The sequence below is a fragment of the Salvelinus sp. IW2-2015 genome, linkage group LG1 (assembly GCF_002910315.2).
Source record: "Salvelinus sp. IW2-2015 linkage group LG1, ASM291031v2, whole genome shotgun sequence".
NCBI lineage: Eukaryota > Metazoa > Chordata > Actinopteri > Salmoniformes > Salmonidae > Salvelinus > Salvelinus sp. IW2-2015.
In genome coordinates, this window is record NC_036838.1 from 44,804,432 (window position 1) to 44,822,083 (window position 17,652).

The 17,652-nt window shown below is 40.8% G+C and overlaps 1 protein-coding gene across 1 annotated transcript; it reads right to left on the bottom strand.

The window, feature by feature from the left end:
* Positions 1-10,158: 10,158 nt before the first annotated feature.
* Positions 10,159-15,785, bottom strand: thoc7 (THO complex 7). Its single transcript, XM_024147616.1, is given in 8 exon segments — positions 10,159-10,215; positions 10,316-10,390; positions 14,667-14,728; positions 14,936-14,992; positions 14,995-15,024; positions 15,136-15,260; positions 15,496-15,653; positions 15,765-15,785. Coding segments are annotated over 8 exon segments (585 nt in total).
* Between the last annotated feature and the right edge of the window lie 1,867 nt (positions 15,786-17,652).

Below are 17,652 nucleotides of genomic sequence, written 5' to 3' on the forward strand. Positions count from 1 at the left end.
TGTTTCTGGCCATTTTGAGCCTGTAAATCGAACCCACAAATGCTGATGCTCCAGATACTCAACTAGTCTAAAGAAGGCCAGTTTTATTGCTTCTTTATTCAGAACAACAGTTTTCAGCTGTGCTAACATAATTGCAAAAGTGTTTTCTAATGATCAATTAGCCTTGTAAAATTATAAACTTGGATTAGCTAACACAACTGGAACACAGGAGGGATGGTTGCTGATAATGGACCTCTGTACGCCTATGTAAATATTCCATTAAAAATCAGCTGTTTCCAGCTACAATAGTCATTTACAACATTAACAATCTCTACACTGTATTTCTGATCAATTTGATGTTATTTTAATGGGCAAAAATGTGCTTTTCTTTCAAAAACAAGGACATTTCTAAGTGACCCCAAACTTTTGAATGGTAGTGTACAGTATATCACTGTATCATCTGCATGCATTTGAACTTCAGACCCAGTACAGACAGAAGGCAGATCATTAATGTACAGGCTGGTCAGGAGGGGCCCCAGTATTGAACATTGGGGCACGCCCACATCATAGCTGAGAATTGGCGACAGCTCATTGCTCACTCTGACACACTGGGTTCTGCCTTCAAGGTATGATTTCATCCATCTCAAGGCATCGGGGGAAAAGTTGAACTTGGACAATTTTGTGATGAGTACCTCATGGTTAACATTATCAAAAGCTTTCCTTGGGTCTAGAAATAAAGCCCCAACAACGCCGTCTTTGTTCATCTTGGACTTCACATTTTCCAGAAGAAAGCAGTTGGCCGTTTCTGTGGAGTCTTATGCTCTGAAGCCAAACAGCATGGAGTGTAATGTGAAGGGGCTGTTGTTGAGGTGGGCAATCAGTTGCTCTGCTACACACTTTTCAGCAACCTTCGACACCACAGTTAGTATACTAATGGGCCTGTAGTTACTCACATCAGCAGGGTCACCTGATTTAAAGATGGCCGTTATTATGTTGGTGACCTTAGTAATGGGGCAAATGAGATGACGCTTTGTGGTTTTTAAGAAAGGTAGAGTCCAGCCCAAACACATCTTTGGCTTTAGAGTTCTTTAGTGATCTAATCACCTTGTTCACCTCTGACTCAGAAACCTTCCTTATGATGAAGACAGGTTGAGTGTCATTCACTAGCACTGAGCCAAAGAAACCAGTGGAGGGGTTCTGTGTCAGTACCCTGACAGAGTCAACAAAGTAGAAATTGAAGGCTATTGCTATTTCGACTGCATGTGTTAGATTGTCATTCACCATGATTTCTAGTCTTTTTGCAGTGTTACTGTGAATGGTCCTTGCGCACCAAGAGAAAGTCTCAAGGGAAGCCAGGTTGGATTTGGCTTCACACCAATCACAGCCACCGGAGGACAACAACAACACAACAGGAGGGCCTAACCAACAATTGGAATTAACATTTTTTTTGTCAATGACGTTTTGCTCTCAAAAAATCTAAACTTCATTGACAGAAAAAATAGATTTGTTGCATCTCGTTGTGTTGTTGTGCTGAAATATTATGAAGCAATCTCTTGTGTAATGGTGCTTATAAACCATGTGGACTTGTGTTGACTTTAATGAGTGAGACTTTAATGAGTGAGTTATTATGGATTGCCTTTTATCCGCTTGTTGTCCCCTTATGCCATAGCTTGTACATCTGAATTGTCAGTAGAAACCACATTTGTTTTATGAAGTCAGCCATATCTTCTTAACTGACTTGCCTAGTTAAATAAAGGTTAAATAAAATTAAAGGCAGTAAATGAGGCTAAATGAACTGTTTCACTGCCAGACAAGGCTCCGCTGATAGCCAGGTATGGCAGTGGTAAAGTGTTGGGACTCTGCTGTTGGGACAGCTTTATGTAGGCCTTAACAGTTTGTGGGCACTGTTTGTCACCGTTATAGTGCAATGTATTGTTTAGTTGTGTAGTGGCTTTACACCCCCAAATGTTTTTGTTGTTGTTGCCCCACTAAGATTGACATGCTAAAATAGCCACTTGCAGAGACACATGCCGAGCTGGAGAAATATGGTACCAGACCCCTGAGGCTGTAGTTCATGATCGATGTGAGTCCCCCAGCCTATAACCCCCAGATTATTTAGTTACCCACTCTTTAACTCCGCTCTGGCCTTGACCCTTAACCCAAACTCACAACAGCCATGTGAGCCTTTGTTAGCACAATTTGTCAATTCAGGAAAGATTTTGAAAGTTGTTGAAATCTTATCCATAGGTGTTTCTCTTTACACATCTACACATATATCCCTCCCATGTATCTAATAACGTCTCTTTCTGTATCTCAGAAAGTGACTGCATTCACCCAGGATGCCATCAACCTGAGCACTGGGGAGGAGCTGAAGAGCGTAGTTCGTCTCAATGTCTTCTCCACGCAGAACAGGGTTTGGGAAATGGAAGTTACACCTGGATCGCTCTGAAAGAAAACTGTGAGTCACCATTTTCATGCACCCATCGAAAACAATGGCTAATTTGGGCAAGGTAGATAACAAGGAATTGCTATTTGCATTGGTCATTTTTATTTGACATGGAAGGCTCACACACTTGCTTATTTAGTGTAATGCAACACAGTGACATCCTTTTGTAAATTGCAGTTGGCTGATTATGAGAAGCGGTACCGTGGAAGGGAGCTCCCAGGGTTCATCTACAAGACCTTTGAGGTGATGGTGAAAGACCAGATCAAACAACTGGAGGAACCAGCAGTCAAGAAGCTGAAAGAGATTTCAGGTATAGTATATGTGACCGACCGGCTCGATTCAGTCTTATGTAGCAAAATTTGAAATGGTGTTTTTTTTTTTTTTTTTTACATTGGATAAAAGTAAAGACTCAGAGCTAGAAAATGGTATATCATACACTAAAGTTGGGGAACAATGGGAAAGTAATTCTGCTTTGAAAGTTGATAAACTTGAAACCTCACTTTTGAGAAAATGGCCTATGTACACCTACTGGAGAGCTCTTCTTTGTCTACACCCATTCAGCATCCATCACACCCTCTGAAGCTTTAGCCCTGCCCATCTCTTTAAGAAGTGTTCAGAGCGCACACTGGACGCTCTGGCTGAGGAGTAGGGTTGATCCGAGCATTCTGTCCTGAGTAGGCTGTTTTTATGCTATCCAGAGCATCGGTGACTGCAACTGTGCTGCTGGCAGCAATTTAATTACTATTTTCTTGACACTGACCATATTCAATGGGTGTTGAGTGTTTGTAAATTTGTCAGTTATTCTGCGCTCTGGCACACTCAGACGAGAGTGCTCTGAAATCGGAGTAGATAGCCAGAGTGAATTTACCAACAGTTGTAGCAGTGACATCATGAACATTCTATTGAAATGGTTACTTGCATAGTGGAGTCTTTTGTGAAGACATGTAGCTAGCTAGCTAAATAATTAACCATAATCGCAACTCATGGCGGTACTACGCTGCATGAATCTACAGGTAGCTAACCAACCAGGTTCAACATTAGCTAGCTAACATTAGGCTATAACTAGCAAAGCAAATGGCTCTGAGATACGAATAATATTACTACACAGATCATACACGTAATGTTAGCTAGCGAGCCAGCCAGCTAACGTTAGCTAGCTAACAGAACACTTTAACTTGAAATTAAAACAATTTTCGGCCAAAATTAGAAATGTGTAATATTTGAAAATGTAGCTAGCTAGACTATCTTACCTGCATACATGGATGGACGCTTCTTCCTCTCTGTCACGGATGACATGGTTGCCCTTAGTTTGAAGATGTAATCCGGAGACAGGTGTTTTCTCCACCTCCTTAGCTATCATATTCTAATTCCACTGATTTAAAAACTCGGTCCTCCTGAAAGTGGAGAGCAACACTTATGCAGTTCTACTACGTGATATCTTTTTTAATATGTTGTGTTAGAAAGGATTACCTACACATATTTACCAGCTCAAATAGACAGAAGCATGGTATATAGCAGACCAATCTGAACTCATCTCTCAGCATGTCCAGCCCACTCATTATCTCAGCCAATCATGGCTAGCGGGAAGGTTGTTGTTTTTTCTGTGACTAAACCAACTAGGCTCGTAATTTAACAATTTTATTCGTATTTACAGATGGCATACCAGTTTGTTAATAAGCCACATGGAAGTTCACATGTTCCTAGAAGGCAATTCTTCTAAAAAACGTATTTTGATCATTTAAAAAAAGTTTATGTTCAGCTCTCCTGTGAAGTAGTGACGAGCAACATACACGTTTGAGAATGTTATTTTTTACCTATACTGAAACCCAGTTTTGTGATTTTATTTAATACGGGGGCCTTGCCAAACTATGAAGCCGAAATGATTATGTTTATGTTATGTATATTTTCCATCCAAGAATGTAATCTATCTTTGAGTCCTGTGTCAGAGTGATGTTATGGTGTTTCTTCCCTTCTCTAGATGCCGTTAGGNTTATGTATATTTTCCATCCAAGAATGTAATCTATCTTTGAGTCCTGTGTCAGAGTGATGTTATGGTGTTTCTTCCCTTCTCTAGATGCCGTTAGGAAGGTGTTCTTGCTGCTGGCTCAGAGCAGCTTCACTGGATTTCCTAACCTCCTGAAATCAGCGAAGGTATATCTCACACCATGCAATATTAATGTCACCATTTATCCCTGATATTCCCACAGTTGGTCATCGACCTGTATGTGAATGAGATGGCTGACATGCACCAACTACATGTACAGTTGAAGCCAGAAGTTTACAAACACTTAGGTTGGAGTCATTAAAACTTGTTTTCAAATCACTCCACAAATGTCTTGTTAACAAACTATAGTTTTGGCAAGTCAGTTAGGACATCTACTATGTGCATGACACAAGTAGTTTTTCCAACAATTGTTTACAGACAGATTATTTCACTGTATCACAATTCCAGTGGGTCAGAAGTCTACATACACTAAGTTGACTGTGCCTTTAAACAGTTTGGACAATTCCAAAAAATGATGTCATGGCTTTAGAAGCTTCTGATAGGCTAATTGACATCATTCGAGTCAGTTGGAGGTGTACCTGTGGATGTATTTCAAGGCCTACCTTCAAACTCAGTGCCTCTTTGCTTGACATCATGGAAAAATCAAAAGAAATCAGCCAAGACCACAGAAAAAAATGGTAGACCTCCATAAGTCTGGTTCATCCTTGGGAGCAATTTGCAAACGCCTGAAGGTACCATGTTCATCTGAACAAACAATAGTATGTAAGTATAAACACCATGGGACCACGCAGCCGGCATACCGCTCAGGAAGGAGACGCGTTCTGTCTCCCAGAGATGAACGTACTTTAGTGCGAAAAGTGCAAATCAATCCCAGAACAACAGCAAAGGACCTTGTGAAGATGCTGGAGGAAACAGGTACAACAGTATCTATATCCACAGTAAAACAAGTTCTATATCAACATAACCTGAAAGGCTGCTCAGCAAGGAAAAGCCACTGCTTCAAAACCGCCATAAAAAAAACAGACTACGGTTTGCAACTGCACATGGGGACGAAAATCATACTTTTTGGAGAAATGTCCTCTGGTCTGATAAAGCAAAAAATATAACTGTTTGGCCATAATGACCATCGTTATGTTTGGTGGAAAAAGGGGGAGGCTTGCAAGCCGAAGAACACCATTCCAACCATGAAGCACAGGGATGGCAGCATCATGTTGTGGGGGTGCTTTGCTGCAGGAGGGACTGGTGCACTTCACAAAATAGATGGCATCATGAGGCATGAAAATTACATGGATATGTTGAAGCAACATCTCAAGACATCAGTCAGGAAGTTAAAGCATGGTCGCAAATGGGTCTTCCAAATGGACAATGACCCCAAGCATACTTCCAAAGTTGTGGCAAAATGGCTTAAGGACAACAAAGTCAAGGTATTGGAGTGGCCATCACAAAGCCCTGACCTCAGTCCTATAGAACATTTGTGGGCAGAACTGAAAAAGCGTGTGCGAGCAAGGAGGCCTACAAACCTGACTCAGTTACACCAGCTATGTCAGGAGGAATGGGCCAAAATTCACCCAACTTATTGTGGGAAGCTTGTGGAAGGCTACCCGAAACGGTTGACCCAAGTTAAACAATTTAAAAGACAATGCTACCAAATACTAATTGAGTGTATGTAAACTTCTGACCCACTGGGAATGAAATAAATAAAAGCTGAAATAAATTTCTCTACTATTATTCTGACATTTCACATTCTTAAAATAAAGTAGTGATCCTAAATGACCTAAGGAAATTTTTACTAGGATTTAATGTCAGGAATTGTGAAAAACTGAGTTTAAATGTATTTGGCTAAGGTGTATGTAAACATCCGACTTCAACTGTAAATACTATGTATGCCAGTCTCTCTTGGCTAAGAGTTAAGGAGATACTGACGGCATCACTCTTTGTAATGGATGTTAAAAATTACAAATTGTTTGCATAGTCAGCACAGAGCTCCGACACACACACTTATCCCACCAGACATGCCACCAGGGGTCTTTTCACAGTCCCCAAATCCAGAACAAATTCAAGAAAGCGTACGGTATGTTATAGAGCCCTAATTGCATGGAACTTCCTTCCACCTCATATTGCTCAAATAAACAGCAAACCTGGTTTCAAAAAACAGATAAAGCAACACCTCGAGGCACGTCTCTCCCCTATTTGACCTAGATAGTTTGTGTGTATGCATTCAAATGTAGGCGACATGTGCCTTTAAAAAAAAGTAAACTCAAGTAAACTTTCAATATATAAATTTAAACATTATTTTAAAACGATTTAAATATAATGCATAGAAATCTTGTGGAACTAGAGTAGATGAAGAATCAATATTTTTTAGATTGAGTATTTATTGGGTCATTATGTTAGTATATTATGTATTTTTGTAATAGTGTGTTGTATGTGAAAATGTGTTTGTTTTATAAATTGTATTTTAATGTTTAAGGACTCTTGGAAGATTAGTCCAAATGGGGACTAAAAGAGATCCAAATCAAATCAACTCAGCAAAAAAAGAAACATCAATTTTTCAGGACCCTGTCTTTCAAAGATAATTCGTAAAAATCCAAATAACTTCACATATCTTCATTGTAAAGGGTTTTAACACTGTTTCCCATGCTTGTTCAATGAACCATAAACAATTAATGAACATGCACCTGTGGAACGGTCGTTAAGACACTAACAGCTTACTGACGGTAGGCAGTTAAGGTCACAGCCATGAGAACTTAGGACACTAAAGAGGCCTTTCTATTGACTCTGAAAAACACCAAAAGAAAGATGTCCAGGGTCCCTGCTCATCTGCGTGAATGTGCCTTAGTCACGCTGCAAGGAGGCATGAGGACTGCAGATGTGGCCAGGGCAATAAATTGCAATGTCTGTACTGTGAGACAACTAAGACAGCGCTACAGGGAGACAGGACGGACAGTTGATCGTCCTCGCAGTGGCAGACCATGTGTAACAACACCTGCACAGGATCGGTACATCTGAACATCACACCTGCGGGACAGGTACAGGATGGCAACAACAACTGCCCGAGTTACACCAGGAACGCACAATCCCTCCATCAGTGCTTAGACTGTTCGCAATAGGCTGAGAGAGGCTGGACTGAGGGCTTGTAGGCCTGTTGTAAGGCAGGTCCTCACCAGACATCACCGGCAACAACGTCGCCTATGGGCAAAAATCCACCGTCGCTGGACCAGACAGGACTGGCAAAAAGTGCTCTTCACTGACGAGTCGCGGTTTTGTCTCACCAGGGGTGATGGTCGGAATCACATTTATTGTCGAAGGAATGAGCGTTACACCGAGGCCTGTACTCTGGAGTAGGTTCGATTTGGAGGTGGAGGGTCCGTCATGGTCTGGGGTGGTGTGTCATAGCATCATCGGACTGAGCTTGGTGTCATTGCAGGCAATCTCAACGCTATGCGTTACAGGGAAGACATCCTCCTCCCTCTTGGGGTACCCTTCCTGCAGGCTCAACCTGCAGCATGACAATGCCACCAGCCATACTGCTCATTCTGTGCGTGATTTCCTGCAAGACAGGAATGTCAGTGTTCTGCCATGGCCAGCGAAGAGCCCGGATCTCAAGGGTGAACGAAGGGTGAGCGCTAGGGCCATTCCCCCCAGAAATGTCCGGGAACTTGCAGGTGCCTTGGTGGAAGAGTGGGGTAACATCTCACAGCAAGAACTGGCATATCTGGTGCAGTCCATGAGGAGGAGATGCACTGCAGTACTTAATGCAGCTGGTCCACACCAGATACTGACTGTTACTGTTACTTCTTTTTTCTGTGACTGTCCCTTTGTTCAGGGACACATTATTCAATTTCTGTTAGTCACATGTCTGTGGAACTTGTTCAGTTGTTGAATCTTGTTATGCTCATACACATTTTTACACATGTTAAGTTTGCTGAAAATAAACGTAGTTGACAGTGAGAGAATGTTTCTTTTTTTGCTGAGTTTATGTAGTTCTGTCTTTGAGCTGTTCTTGTCTATTGATGTTCTGTATTATGTCATTCTGTATTGTGTTTAGTGTGGACCCCAGGGAGAGTAGCTTCTGCTTTTACAACAGCTAATGGGGATCCTAATAAAATACCAAATGCTTGCAGTTAGCCACTGATCCCTTCCAAACCACTCATTGTTGAATTTGCAACAAAATTTCCAACTTGTGTAATGTTTATGTCCAATGGCCGATGAGCACCGATACATTTCATCTATAATTTCTCTTCATAATTTGAACAGGATTGAAAAGGATTTGCCAGTAGATGGTCAACTTGATTCATGATTATGACTGCTAGCTTGCTAGCTAAGATTTTGAAAGTATGATGTTGACATGATCAGTCCAATCAAAGCTGCGGTAGATATAACGTGATTTGACAATTTTTTTCTGTGGCCAATGACCTTGAGCCTCCTTGGATGGGCACTTCTAATATAGCTTTATGGCAGCAACCATGTGGCTTGAATTTCGCTTGCATCCCCATGAGTGACAGAACACTGAGCCAATCCCGGCGCAACTAGAGAACCAACCCCTACACTCGGTATTTTCCGCAGGCTGCCCCACCACAAAAAGCACTGAGCTAGGCTTTAACACCTGCATTTTGGAACGGCCTTACTCAAAGCAAAAAATAAATAAATAAAAGACCATGTTTGTATGTGGCTTTAACTCAATTATTTTTTACAAACATGTGACACGTATTAATGCCAAATTAAGATGCAAAACAGGCTCTGTCCCACTTGCCCTGGATGACAGGTCAACACTGCTTGTAAGACACAGGAAAATATATGTATTGCAAAAAGGAAAATGGTAGTGTACTGGGAAAAATGGGTTAGTCTGTGGACATCCAAGGGTAGGAATTAAGATTAGAGTGATTAGTTTATTGACCGATACACTTGGAATCGAGTATGATTGGAAAATAAACGTCTTTATTTTTTTTTACACCAAGTCCTCCAACTAGGGGAAAGGGGGCATATTACAAAATATGTTATTTGATAGTCTTCAATGATGCTAATTTCATAGCTGATCTATCCCCTAAAAAAATATATATATATTTGTGATAGTAAGGTACTTAAATGTTAACCAGAAATTATTTGATATTGAGAACAGCTGCATTGGACCTTTAATGAAAACCCAAAATATGTGGTGAGTGCTGGTGTGTACAGTTGTGAGAGGATCCTCAAACCATAGTCATGTTAGCAACAAGGTGAATATAGCAGATTCTGTGCTTAATGGATGGAAAACAATAACCCCGAGCTACACTCCCACCCAGTGACAGCGTAATTATAAATAACCCTTACCAGACTATGACATTCTAATGAAGACAAAGTACAAGAGCAATTGACAACATTCATTGAAAATACATACAGGCAATATAAAAACTAAATTCAACTTAAGACAAACTCAAATGAAACATTATCTAAGAGTATATAACTCAGCTGAGGTGCATTCATTCTCCATGGAACTTTCCTGAGTGTCATCATTCTCTGAAATCAAAATACATCAACATCATTGCAGAGGGGTAGATCACAATCACTGACTGACAACACAGTCCAGAATCAACTCATAGCACATCTTGCCATGCAGACCACAACGGCTACAGTCATCTGTTAATACTTACTCTTCAGTGTCTTGCTACAGTCATCTGTTTACTTACGCTCTAGTGTGCTGTAGTTCCTGGCTACAGTCATCATCAGTTGATATTTACTCTCCAGTGTGTTATAGTTCCTGGATGGTACAGAGGAGCACATGGAACTGTTTCTTCCTCAATTCCAGCTGACGGGGACTCACAGACAATATATTAAGATAATCAATTATATATTTTTATCACGTTAAAATATATAAATTACACAAAACAAGCGGGAAAAAAGCCAACCTTATTTCCCACATTCTCTTTGATGTGGGACAGCTGCTAAAGCTCTTTGTCAAGAAAAAAATGTCCACATTCTTACTTTACAGCCTTATTCTAAAATGGATTAAATTGTTTCCCCCCCATCAAGCTACATACAATACCCCATAATGATAAATCAAAAAGAGGTTTTCAGAAATTGTTGCAAATGTACAGTACTGTGCAAAAGTTTTAGGCAGGTGTGAAAAAATGCTGTAAAGTAAGAATGCTTTAGAAAAAGAGACATGTTAATAGTTTATATTTATCAATATAAAAATGCAAAGTGAGTGAACAGAAGAAATATTGATTTGATGTAGATTGTTACCACCCGTTGCCTTCAAAACAGCATCAATTCTTCTAGGTACACTTGCACACAGTTTGAAGGAACTCTGAGGGTAGGTTGGCCCAAACATCTTGGAGAACTAACCACAGTTCTGTGGATTTAGGCAGCCTCAGGTGCTTCTCTCTCTTCATGTAATCCCAGACAGACTCAATGTTGAGGTCAGGGCTCTGTGGGGGCCATACCATTACTTCCAGGACTCCTTGTTCTTCTTTACGCTGAAGATAGTTCTTAATGACTTTTGCTGTATGTTTGGGGTCGTCATGCTGCAGAATAAATTTGGGGCCAATCAGATGCCTCCCTGATGGTATTGCATGATGGATAAGTATCTGCCTGTACTTCTCAGCATTGAGGAGACCATTCATTCTGACCAAATCCCCAACTCCGTTTGCAGAAATGTAGCCCCTAACTTGCAAGGAACCTCCACCGCGCTTAACTGTTGCCTGCAGACACCCATTTGTGTACCGCTCTCCAGCCCTTCTGCGAACAAACTGCCTTCTGCTACAGCCAAATATTTCCAATGTTGACTCATCAGTCCAGAGCACCTGCTGCCATTTTTCTGCACCCCAGTTCCTGTATTTGTGCATAGCTGAGTCGCTTGGCCTCGTTTCCACGTCGGAGGTATGGCTTTTTGGTTGCAAGTCTTCCATGAAGGCCACTTCTGACCAGACTTCTCTGGACAGTAGATGGGTGTACCAGGGTCCCACTGTTTTCTGCCAATTCTGAGCTGATGGCACTTCTGTACATCTTCCGATTGCGAAGGGAAGTAAGCATGATGTGTCTCATCTGCTGCAGTAAGTTTCCTTGGCCGACCACTGTGTCTACGGTCCTCAACGTTTCCCGTTCCTTTTTGCTTCTTCAAAACAAGCTTGGACAGCACATCTGGAAACCCCCGTCTGCCTTGACATTTCTGCCTGGGAGAGACCTTGCTGATGTAGTATAACTACCTTGTGTCTTGTTGCTGTGCTTAGTCTTACCATGATGTATGACTTTTGACAGGAAACGGTCTTCAGCAACCTCACCTTGTTAGCTGAGTTTGGCAGTTCCTCACCCAGTTTTATTCCTCCTACACAGCTGTCTCTGTTTCAGTTAATGATTGTGTTTCAACCTACATATTAATTGATGATCATTAGCACCTGTTTGGTATTGTCACGGCTGTCGTCCTCCTCTTCTGATGAGGAGAAACGAGAAGGATCGGAGGACCAATATGCAGCGTGGTATGTGTTCATCTTGATTTTAATAGACAGAGAACACTTAACGAAACTAATACAAAAACAATAAACGACGACCGTGAAGCTAAATAACAAATAGTGTTGACACTAAACACTACACATAGACAATCACCCACAACCCACAATACAAAACAGGCTACCTAAATATGGTTCCCAATCAGAGACAACGCAAAACACCTGCCTCTGATTGAGAACCATATCAGGCCAAACACATAGAAATAGACAAACCAGACATACAACATAGAATGCCCACTCAGATCACACCCTGACCAAACAAAACATAAAACATACAAAGCAAACTATGGTCAGGGCGTGACAGGTATAATTGTTTAATCATACATCTGACTACATGCCTACAAAATCCCTGACTTTGTGTAAGTGTACCTACAAGAATGTATGCTGTTTTGAAGGCAAAGGGTGGTCACAACAAATTTAGATGTGATTTAGATTTTTCTCCTGTTCACTCAATTTGCATTTAGTTAATTGATAAATATAATCTATTAACATGTCTATTTTTTTTTTTTAAAGCATTCTTACTTTACAGCATTTCACACCTGCCTAAAACTTTTGCACAGTACTGTATATTAAAAAAAACTTTAATATCACATTTACTTAAAACCTCTCTTGGGTAGGGGGCAGTAAAAAAGCGTGCCCAAAGTAAACTGCTTGTTACTCAGGCCCAGAAGCTAGGATATGCATATAATTGGTAGATTTGGATAGAAAACCCTCTAAAGTTTCTAAAACAGTTAAAATGATGTCTGTGAGTATAACAGAACTGAAATGGCAGGCGAAACCCCGAGGACAAACCATCCCAAAAAGAAATGTCAGCCTTCAACTGTTTCAAATGGCTTTCATGTTAATTATGAGGCGATGTCCTCCCAGATTGCAGTTCCTAGGGCTTCCACTAGATGTCAACAACCTTTAGAAAGAGATTCAGGCTGTTTTTTGGAAAAAGTTTTAGTTTAGTTTTTCTAAGTGGCTCCCATTTTGGCGGTAGTGTTTCCATGCTCGTGGGTGAAAGCGCGTTTTTGTTATTTATCTCCGGTAATGAACATACTATTCTCCGTCTTAAATTGTATCGTTTATTTACGTATTAGGGTACCTGAGGTTTGATTAGAAATGTTGTTTGACTTGTTTGGATACGTTTATTGGTAACGTCTGGGATTCATTTTGTATGCATTTTGAAGGAGGGAAACCGGTGGAGTATTGAATGAAGCGCGCCAGCTAAACTGAGTTTTTATGGATATAAAGAAGGACTTTATCGAACAAAAGGACCATTTGTGATGTAACTGGGAACTTTTGGAGCGCCAACAAAAGAAGATCTTCAAAGGTAAGGCATTTATTATATCGCTATTTCTGACTTTCGTGTTGCACCTGCCTGGTTGAAAAATGTTTTTCATGTTTTGTATGCCGGGCGCTGTCCTCAGATAATCGCATGGTGTGCTTTCGCCGTAAAGCCTTTTTGAAATCTGACACAGCGGCTGGATTAACAAGACGTTAAGCTATATTTTGATGTATAATACTTGTATTTTCATGAATGTTAAATATTTATATTTCTGTAATTTGAAATTCGCGCTCTGCAATTTCACCGGATGTTGGCCAGGTGGGACGCTACCGTCCCACCTGCCAATATGAAGTTAAGTATTCAGACCCCTTACTCAGTACTTTGTTGGGGCGGCAGGGTAGCCTAGTGGTTAGAGCGTTGGACTAGTAACTGAAAGGTTGCAAGTTCAAATCCCCGAGCTGACAAGCTCCCCGAGCTGACAAATCTGTCGTTCTGCCCCTGAACAGGCAGTTAACCCACTGTTCCTAGGCCGTCATTGAAAATAAGAATTTGTTCTTAACTGACTTGCCTAGTTAAATAAAGGTAAAAAAAAAAAAAGCACCTTTGGCAGCGATTACAGCCTCGAGTCTTTGTGGGTTTGACGCTACAATCTTGGCTCTGGTTGGGCCACTCAAGGACATTCAGAGACTTGTCCCAAAGACACTCCTGCACTGTCTTGGCTGTGTGATTAGGGTTGTTGTCCTGTTGGAAAGTAACCCTTCGCCCCAGGTTTTCATCAAGGATCTCTCTGTACTTTGCTCTGATCATCTTTCCCTCGATCCTGACTAGTCTCCAGTCCTTGCCACTGAAAAACATTCCCACAGCATGATGCTGCCACCACCATGCTTCACTGTAGGGATGGTGCCAGGTTTCCTCCAGACTTGACGCTTGGCATTCAGGACAAAGAGTTCAATCTTGGTTTCATCAGATCAGAAAATCTTGTTTCTCATGATTAGAGTCCTTTAGGACACAACCTTGTCTTCGGAGCTCTACGGACAATTCCTTTGACCTCATGGCTTGGTTTCTGCTCTGACATGCACTGTCAACTGTGGGACCTTATATGTGTGCCTTTCTAAATCATGTCCAATCAATTGAATTTACCACAGGTGGACTCCAATCAAGTTGTAGAAACATCTCAAGGATGATCAATGGAAACCGGATGCACCTGAGCTCAATTTCGAGACTCATAGCAAAGGGTCTGAATACTTATGTAAATAAGGATTTATTTTATTTTACAAACCTGTTTTCACTTTGTCATTATGGGGTATTGTGTGTAGATTGATGAGGAATTTGTATATTTTAATCAATTTTAGAATAAGATGGTAGGGTAACAAAATGTGGAAAAAGTCAAGGGGTCTGAATATTTTCCTAATGCACTGTATCTGCGTAGATGAACATGTTGGCTGCCTCCATTAAAATGTGGCGAGAAAAGAGGAAGTTAACTCACTTTAATGTTCCATGTTCATCTGGATGTTGCTGGATGACCTTTGCCAGTGCATCATACTCTAGAAAATGCTAAATGAAAGGGCACAAAGAACATTTGATTCTACTCTATCATGAACAGTACTGTACCAGATCTCGGTACTAAAAGTATTGACACAAGACTAACCAATAACTGTGCAAGTGAAAAACCTCAATAGATCATTTCCCCCCAAACTTTTATAGCCATCTTGCACTTTAATACATTTTGAAGTGCACCCGATCAACCTCACCTTGCTGATTATTTTGGATTTTCTTTGCCCTCTGGATCTCCTTTTGTCATTCTGATTTGTATCATGTGCTGATGTTATGTTTTGTTCAAAGAGAAAAAAAATAATGAAATAGGGTGTGACTACAAGTTTTGACTAAGGTATGGGTTGACAGTAGAATGTAGTGTAATGGACTGAGACGCCAGTCTCATTTCTCTCACTTATGTCAGTGTATATTTTCTCATCGTTTTCCATTTCCCAGAGGTTCATGTCATACACCAGCAAGGTATTCCCCATTGAGAATTGACATTGTGCCTATGTACCCAACATCCTCTGGTACTGTGTAAATCTGCAAAGAGAAATAATTATAATTTTACTTTAAGATAGTTTACATGACAGTTGATGTAAACTTGAATGAAACAGTAGTAGCCATATATAGGCTTGTCAAGACCAAGAGAAAATGTTTCATTAGTCAAATCAATCTCTCCTGGTTTTGATGTAGCTACAATAGGCAATGATTGGCGGTAGCTAGTTAGCTAGTAGGAACAACGGCTTATCACACAGGGCAGAGCAGTCACCTGTACCCTTCTTCAGGCAACCCAGTTGAATTGCACCATTTAGTAAAGTTCTTCAAAAGAACATTGATACTTTGGTTGTCTCCATCAATGAGAAGACGTTTCCAAATAACTTTGTCTGTAATGGATAAGTACGCAACGTTACCAATGAGCACTTTGACCACGTCCTAGAGGAGGGTTTCCCAGACGCGGCCCTGGGGCCCTCCCTGCACGTTTTGGTTTTTGCCCTTGCACTACACAGCAGAATCAAATAATCAAAGCCTGATCTGCTAGCTAACACATTCACACCGGTTGTTCATGATGACGAACTCAAAAGATCTGTCATGCTTGTGTAAAATGATGTCGCTAAACACAAGAGATGTAGCTAGCAACTATCATCACTCAAGAATAAATAATATACACAATAGTTCACTAGCAAGCTAGTTAACTAAGTTGGCTAAATGGCACCACAGGCTAGCATTTTAGCTAGATAGCATAGTTAACAATACATGTACAGTATCCAGTTATTCAATGTAGCTGATGCCTTCAAAATGAGATTAAAGTGGCCATTTCAAATACACAGAACTAATTAGACAGGTAGTATGATTAAGAAACCAATCTCAATAACACATTAGTTTGCTAGCTAATTGGGTAATATCAAACAATGAACAATCTCCATCAGTTACAGCACCCATTTGTCCAGGTAAATTTGCTCTTCTTTTAATTTAACTTTATCGTTAAAGGAAATAAAAAGGGCTGCATTCAGAACATAAAAATACAGATAGAACAATGAGCTTAGGGTTAGTTATACAAATCTTTGATAAAAACCTAGTAGAACCAAAGACAGTACAGTATGAAGATTTCTAGGCTAAAACTGCTTCTCCAATAGAAATCCCCGATCTCACTTGTAGGCGATTCCAGCAAAGCAAATACGTAGAAACACGTCATCAGGTCTAACGGTCGTCTTGCTCCAAACGCCGCATGTGCAGCCCTCAAAGCTGTCTATTTTCCTCGAAAGTACGTAATGTCACGATTTCAAAGCTATACAATATTATAGAGGCCAAGTTAATTATCTCAAATCCTGGAAAAGGTTTGTAATGTTGAGCTTCTTGTTCATGAAATTCGTGTTAATGTTGGATCTCTGTGCTCACATTCATTCCTTGAAGTAATCAGAGATTTGGATATAATGACAAGACAAGCTCCCACCTATTCCTCTCTTTGGATTGGTGGATACATTTCGTTATTTATATTCGATGAGGGTGTTGACGTCAACCGCCTGTATTTAATCGAGAGAGATGCTATGCCACTAGCCACATGTCATGAATATGCATAGCCATCTCGAAACAACTCCAATATAGTGTTTTTTCTCAAAGTTGCCGGGGTGTCACGTGCCCTACTTACACCAGTACACTCGTAACAACCTAAGCATTACGAAACGTATATTTGATAAAATAAACCTCACATAGAAAATAAGCCATTACATTTTCTTTGACCAAATTCGACTCTCATTGACCTCCATACAAAAACTCCTCGCTTGGTGAGAGAAAGAAACGAAACAACACCACCTGCTGGAAAATACAGATTTTTGGCCCAGTTGTCCCTATCCCTTCTTCATCTATGTGGTAGTACTATCAAAGAGAGTACAATATGAAGACAGGCAGAAACTGCTTCTCCAATGGAAATCCCGAGTCACGCTTGTAGGCGATGTCATGGCGACGTTGGTTAGCTAAGCGCATGCGCATATATACGTAATCAGCTCTACCGGTCGTTTTGCGTCGAACTGCGCATGTGCAGGCTATCAACTCAAACCCACTCATTCAATATAAAGTTGTTTTTAACATCCTCAACTACCTAAGACATTGTCTCAAATCTAGGTTGTGCCTTTAGATTTCGATAAAATTAACAGCTAAGGAAGAAATGTTCACTTCCCTCATTGATTTCTCAAACCCCAAAACCTGGCCTGGTCTCCATGGTCAAAATGTTCCCGGAAGTCTCGCAATGTCGAGTCTTTGGGTTTAGAAACTCTGTGGTGCTAGCGTTGTACTATAATCACCCATAATGCACCGCGCGGCCCATTGACGCTGCATGGGCAACATATACAAGGGCGTTAATACGATTCCAATGGAGTTTCCCATCTCCTTAAAAGTATCTCTGACTGAACGCACCCCGGAAATACCCCGCCTCTGA